The sequence below is a fragment of the Trichechus manatus genome, unplaced genomic scaffold (genome assembly GCF_000243295.1).
Source record: "Trichechus manatus latirostris isolate Lorelei unplaced genomic scaffold, TriManLat1.0 scaffold00076, whole genome shotgun sequence".
NCBI lineage: Eukaryota > Metazoa > Chordata > Mammalia > Sirenia > Trichechidae > Trichechus > Trichechus manatus.
In genome coordinates, this window is record NW_004444012.1 from 10,938,694 (window position 1) to 10,945,787 (window position 7,094).

The 7,094-nt window shown below is 40.0% G+C and overlaps 1 protein-coding gene across 1 annotated transcript in view; it reads left to right on the plus strand.

Moving 5' to 3' along the window:
- Window positions 1-3,324: 3,324 nt before the first annotated feature.
- STARD9 (StAR related lipid transfer domain containing 9) overlaps window positions 3,325-7,094 on the plus strand; it is a 76,136-nt gene continuing 72,366 nt past the window's right edge. Inside the window, exon 1 of the mRNA XM_012556732.2 lies at window positions 3,325-3,330. Within this exon, the coding sequence (XP_012412186.1) occupies window positions 3,325-3,330 (6 nt within the window). The remainder of the gene's footprint in view (window positions 3,331-7,094) is intronic.

A 7,094-nucleotide genomic window follows, 5' to 3' on the forward strand; every position in this document is an offset into this window, starting at 1 on the left:
ACTGCTGCTCTTTTTTGAGTGTTGTTTGCTTGATATATTTTTTTCCATCCTTTGAGTTTTAGTTTGTTTGTGTCTTTAAGTCTAAGGTGTGTCTCTTGTAGGCAACATATAGATGGATCGTATTTTTTTTTATCGATTCTGCCACTCTCTGTGTCTTTATTTGTGCCTTCAGTCCATTTACGTTCAGCACAATTTTTGATAGGTATGAGTTTAGTGTTGTCATTTTGATGTCTTTTTTTGTGTGTTGTTGATAGTTTCTTTGTTCTACTTAATTTTTTGTGCTGAGTCATTTTTCTTTACGTATTTTCATCTATTTCATTGTTATTGATTTTTTATTTGCTGAGTCTTTCTGTTTTTCTTGTTTTTTATTGTGGTGTGTAGGATTGTTAATTTTCTTTGTGGTTTCCTTATTATTTACCCCTATTCTTCTAAGTTTATACCAGTCTTTTATTTCTTTATATTGCCTTGACTTCCTCTCCATATGAAAAATCTATGTCTACATTTCTTAGTCCCTCTTTTTTGTTTTAATGTGTCGTCTTTTACATATTGATATCTCTGTTTCCCTATTTTCAGTGTTTTAGCTTTGATTTATTTTTGTGACTTCCCTGTCTGGGTTGATATCTGGTTGCTCTGTCCTGTGTTCTAGTCTTGGGTTGTTATTGATTTTCTACTGAGAGGATTCCCTTTAGTACTTCTTATAATTTTGGTTTGGTTTTCTCAAATTCCCTAAACTTCTATTTATCTGGAAATGCCCTAATTTCACCATCATATTTGAGAGAGAGTTTTGTTGGATATATAATTCTTGGCTGGCAATTTTTTTTCCTTCAAGGCTTTATATATGTCATCCCATTGCCTTCTTGCCTGCATGATTTCTGCTGAGTAGTCCAAGCTTAGTCTTCTTGACTCTCCTTTGTAAATGATGTTTCATTTATCCCTAGCCACGCTTAAAGTTCTCTCTTTATCTTTGGTTTTGGCAAGTTTGATTATAGTATGTTGGTGACTGTCTTTTGGGATCTACCTTATGTAGGGTTTGATGAGCATCTTGGATAGATATCTTCTCATCTTTCATGATATCAGGGAAGTTTTCTGCCAACAAATCTTCAACACTTCTCTCTATATTTTCTATTATCCGCCCCCGTTCTGGTACTCCAATCATTCGTAAGTTATTCCTCTTGATAGAATCCAACACAATTCTTAGAGTTTCTTCATTTTTTAAAATTCTTTTATCTGATTTTTCCTCAAATAAGTTGTTGTCAAGTGCTTTATCTTCAGTCTCACTAATTCTGACTTCCATTGCCCCAGTTCTGCTCCTCTGACTTTCTATTGAGTTGTCTAATTCTGAAATTTTATTGTTAATCTTCTAGATTTCTGATTGCTGTTTCTCCATGGCTTCTTGCAGCCTATTAAATTTGTCATTATGCTCTTGAATAACCTTCTTAAGATCCTCTATTGCTTTGTGTGTTCCTTGGATTGTTGCCTTTTGCCTGATCTCCTGAAGAGTTCTGTATATTAATCTTTTGTATTCTACCTCCGGTAATCCCAAGAAGTTCTCTTCCTCTGGAAAATTTCTTGATTGTTTCGGGAGCTTGCTGAAGCCATCTTGGTCTGCCTCTTTATGTGATTTGATATTGACTGTTGTCTCCGAGACATCAATAATTTATTATATTTGTTTATTTTATGTTTGCTTACTGTGTCCTAGCTTCTTGTTTTGTTTTGTTTTGATATGCTGCAATAGGCTGCTCGTGTAAGCTAGTTTGATTATTGATGCCTTTGAAGCTCTAACGTCCTGTCACCAGGTGGTTAGAGCTGTTACTAGGTATATGAGCCCAGGAGTCTGTTTACTTTTCTGGTATGAATTCAGCTCAGGTGTCCAGGTAGTTGGTCACCAAGTTTGTGGCGCAAGCTCTCACCTACTGTCCTAGACAGGATGGTGATTGGTGTAGGCACAGGTGTCTGGCTGTAAGTAGGGGGTCACACACACACTAAGCAAGGCAGGGGGCTGATGGCTGTGTCTGAGTGTCTGGGAGGAAGGTGTTTCCCTGTTCCCTAGAGCACTTAGGTGCATGGGTTTTGCAGCCAGACTATGAGCACCCAGTGCTGTTGGCTGTAAGGACTGGGGTGCACCCCTTATTCTTTGACCTCTGTCATGGGTGGCTAGGTGGTGTGGGTGGAACCACCAGTCCTTAGACCCCTGATGTGAGTAGGTGAGGAACCCACTTAATGGGCAGAGCAGTGTCAAATGTCGTGAACCTACTATTTCACCATATAGCTGAAACAGTTGAAGTAAGACTTCAGGTATATACCCTGTTGTACTGTGGTAATGAGGGCCTGCAGTGTTGAAATGGACCCACACAGGTGTGTGCAGGGCTGAAAGGCATTCAGAAGTCCGTGGACCCCTTATACCTGTGCCCAGGCAAAGGAGCTGTGCCTACCCTCCGTTCTTGGCTTAGGGGAGCTGGCAGATTATTTTTTCCTGTTTGTTAATTTGTTCCCTCTCTAAGGCTGGGAGAATGGCTCAGGGTGTGTGACGGGTCCTACTTCCAGCCCAGGGGAGTTGGCAGTCACTGAAGCTTGCCCGGGACCTGGTGCAGAGCAGGGAAGGGGGATGTAAATGGGAGAGGGGTTTTACCCAAAGTGGGTGTTTTTTGATCTGGGTGGTAGGCCAGGCGCAAGTACTTATCTTTTACCAATTGAGCGCTGCTTTTCACTGCTTCTGGATACCCATGTAGACTTCCTGCCACTGGGTCTCTCCCGATGTGGAAAATGCCTCCCGAGCACCACTGCTTGCCTCACTGTGCACGTGAGCTGATCTGGCCTGAAGGACACCGGCTCCCACTGGGTCAGGTCTGGCAACTCCTCACTGCATTCGAATGCTCTCTCTCTCCCCCTGCCACTCAGTCTTCCTCAACTTTGCCTTGGACGTTCAGGTCTCCTGGATTGTCATATATAATCGATTCACTTGTTTTTTCAGGTCTTAGTTGTAAGAGGGACTACAGGAAGCGTCTGACTTCTCTGCCGTCTTGGACTCATGTCCTATGTACTATTCTTTAGACAGTGAAACCTCTTACCCATGTTGGAATCTGCCTGTGACTGGGCAGAGATTCCCTCCACTCTGATGATCAAATCATCTTCCATATTGCCATCCTCACTGTCCTTGTCAAGGCCAGCTGCTAGGCAAACTGCTAACAAGTTCATTTCTCGTGCAGCTGCTGTTGAGTGTTTCTGCTCTGTGCTTGTTGCCATTGGCTTTAAACTTGCCATTGTGATAAGGCTTTTTCAGGCTTTAAGGAAGAGAAGTGATAATGTTATCTTAGTTGATGGGACATGAACGTAAGGCTATTTGGGAAAATAAACTGGAAACTTGACAGTCACCCAGCCAGGCCACATGGAACTGGAACATTATTCATTACTGCTCAGAGTTCAACAGTAACTATAAGAGGCCAATGGTAGTTCTCCATCTCCTATTCAGAGCACCCCAAGAGAGTCGATTAGATCATTAACCTTTCTACTTTGGCATACCCTTACTAGCATTCTTATTTGGGTAACCTCATGGCTGACGGTTTCTCCTATGCCCATGCTAAATGTGCTTACCTTTGCTTGGGGTCTAGTCATTTGGGGCCTGGAAAGCAAGGTTAAATGACACAAAAAACGGCAAATTATGATTAAGCAATAAGTTGTGGCTGTCTTTTCAGAAGGGTCTGTGGGAATGGTAGGAACTTAGTCTTCTGAACCTATTCCAGTAAACACAGCTTTCATTTTTTTCTCACAGGATTGAGTCTAATGAGTCCATCTTTTTGTAAGGAGGAGAGAACGATATGTCTGTTCAATGAATTCCTTGCTTATGTCCAGAGAGTAGGACAGCTGCATATGGAACCTACCAGCTCTCACATGCCTCTTGGACAGTTGGGGACATTCTTTAGCAGAAACAGCACTGTTGGAAATAACAGAATCCTGTGTAAACAAAGAAATGTTTCTTTGGTGACCTCAAAGCTCAGTTTTCCTGGTTCCTTCAAGCTGGGAGTATGAATTTATGTTTCTGTGTGCATGTGCATGCATGTGTCTGTGTGAGTATGTGTATTATCTCCCTATGTTAGCTCCTGCTGCTGTTTTCTTTTTCCTTTTTTTTTTTTAACTTTTCATAAAGGGAAGCCCTAAACAAAAGGGCTGGCCTAGGGACAGAGGGATTTCTGTTTTTATCTTCTGATAAGGGTAATATGAAAGAGTTGGATTCAGCAGAGATGTATTTTAGGGTTTGATACCAGAGACATCCTAGACTTTCCTCTTTGGCACCCCATCCCCTTCCTAGGTGAGAGGTGGTCAAGCGTGGTAGTTAAAAGTGTGATTTGTTTTCCAGCTCCACAATTTACTGGCTTTGATCCAGGGCAAGTCCCTTTATCTCTCTCTGCCAAAGTTATCTTACCTGTAAAATGGTGTAATTATGATACCTGCCTCAGAGTTGTTGGGAGGACTAATAGAGTAAATAAATGTAAAGCACTTAGAATTTAAAAATGATTAAAAAATGGTAGTAGGATCAGATTTTGTTACTTTTGGCCAAAGGCCATTATAAAATATTAGTGAAACTGCTATTCAGAAATGCTTAAAGGGAGACTTGATAAAGTTCCTTCCAGTGTGAAGTAAGACAACAGGAAGTGAGGAAACGTGGAAGAACAATTTTAAATGGTAGGGTAATAGCTTAATGTCTACCAGATCTGACTCAGCTTTCCTAATAACCCTGTGAACAATACTTTGTGAGTGGTAGAATATCACACTGATTGAGAGCAAGAGTTTCGTGTATAACTACTTGTTCTCTTATTTCACCAAGAACTCTGACTTCCCAAAGGATTGAACTGACAGAATACATTTTAGATTTTGTGCTGATACAGCCCTGGGGTCACCCTCACTTAAGAGAGAAGACCTTTATCTGGGGACATTATGTGGGGCTTGAAGGCAGAGACCTCTCAGAGTTTACGACACAAATCGAGTGCCAGCTCTGCTATGGAGACTTCCTAACTACTCCAGGTCCCATCATTTTCCTTTCTCCAAATACAGAATTTACGTCTACTCGTCATTCATGTTCTACTATGTACTGGCATGGAACTGTTTACTGACCCCATGATCTGTCTCTCTGACTATATAGGAAGCTCCTTGTGGCTCTAGACAGTGTTTTAAACTTATTTCAGCTCTCTCATGGTGCCCTGTGTAGTGCTGAGTCCCCAGCCAGGAGCTTAATAAATACTTGCTGACCGAGGTTAAGAGAAATCCAGTCCTGGGACCTATATCTCTGAAGACGGTTACTTTCAGAATAATGACTTTTCTCTCTCTCCACTGAGGATGGTGTTGGCTTTGTTCGTGTTTACCCGCATTTCAAAATTTCTGTTGTAGTTTCTCTCTCCTTGTTTATTGGGAACTGTTTAAACACGAATTTCGATGGTATACATGGGAAGTAAATTGCTCTGCAGTTCACAGTATAAAATGGAGAGGACAAATAGAGAATCTAGTTTTGTCTGTCAGATTCAAATATTGACTGTTTATCTTCCTGTTTTCTCTGGAGAAAGCTGCTCAAGAAAAGACCAGGGAGAGTACCTGGTCCCTTCTTGGTCTAGGGCCCAACTTATGCCAGTTAACCACTAGCCAGGCTTACAATGGGAATGGAAATTTCTATAAACATTTATAGGATGGCTATGAGTCAGAATAGACTCAATGGTACACAGCAACAACAGAGGCCCAAAGTTGAGTGGAATTGAGAAAATACCCCAGAATTTACTTGACTTTTATGAAGAGTGGACAGAATTTCCTGACACTGCGGGGTTGGGTTTGAAAAGCTGGCACAAATGAGGCTTTCTTTTCCTTCCTAGATACCTTGTTTGCGTTTTGGGTAAGCCACTGCCAAGAGGACAGTAGAGCCTGGGCTTTCCTGATAACTCTGAGATAGACTGGGGTACGTGACGGGGTGGGGTGGGGTTATAACAAGTTTCCTCACTTGGGAAATTAAATTGAAAATTTTAATTAAAATTGAACAGTACTAAGTTATCTAAGCATAAAAGTAGAGAAATACTGTATTTATGAATATTATAACAAGGTAAAAAAAGAAAAACAACTAGGTTTAGTTTATTATCCTCTTTATATTCAAGTGTTCTTAATTATTGTATCTACCTCAGAATTTAAGAACTGCAGGGGACGTTAGACGTCATCTAGTAATAGAACAAAAGGCTGAAACAGGAAGGTGTGCACCAAAACGTTAACAATGGATATCTCTCAATGTTGGGACTGTTTTCGTTTATCTGCATTTTCTTTCTTTTTTTTCCTACTTTGAACATATTGTTTATATAATGAAACATTATAAAAATAATTCTCACTCAATTACTGACCCTCAAGTGAATACTCAAATACTGAACCTTGTCAGTGAAGATGTTATCTGTTACTACATTAAGTAGCAGTTTTACTAAAAGGGAAAAAAATTTTCTAGTACAATGTTATTTTAACAATGGAATTGCGAACTGTTGTTAAGATATTTAAAACCCATTTAAACAGAACACATTACAAAAACTTCAAGCCATTTTTCTCACAAATATTGCTTTAGATTAGCAAAAGCTAGTGAAGAATTTCCTTTCTGTGAAAAAAAAAAAATCTCAGTTTATAATAGCAATTTCAGTTTATAATAAAGTGTGTGAAGCCTTTCTGTGGGACGGTGTCAAGGGCCAAGAGCTTATGTACATTGTTGAATAGGTAACCTCTCTCTTAGTGACATGATTTTCATATTTATAAAGGAGAGAGAATAACCCCAGGCCCCAAGAAAACCTTCAGGATGGAAAGAGTTTTAATTTTTTTTTTAACTTCAATTTAATGGTTTATGAAGGTTTTTCGGGAAATAAATTTGTAATAGGATAGAGAAGTAGAAGTTGTTCAAAAGGTATATATGTGACTGTCATGGATTGAATTATGTCCCCTTAAAAACACATGTATCAGTTTGGCTGGGCCATGATTCCTGGTATTGTGTGATTTTCCTATATGTTGTAAATCCTGCCTCTATGATGTTAATGAGGGAGGATGGGTGGCAGTTGTGTTAGTGAGGCAGGACTCAGTCTATAAGATTG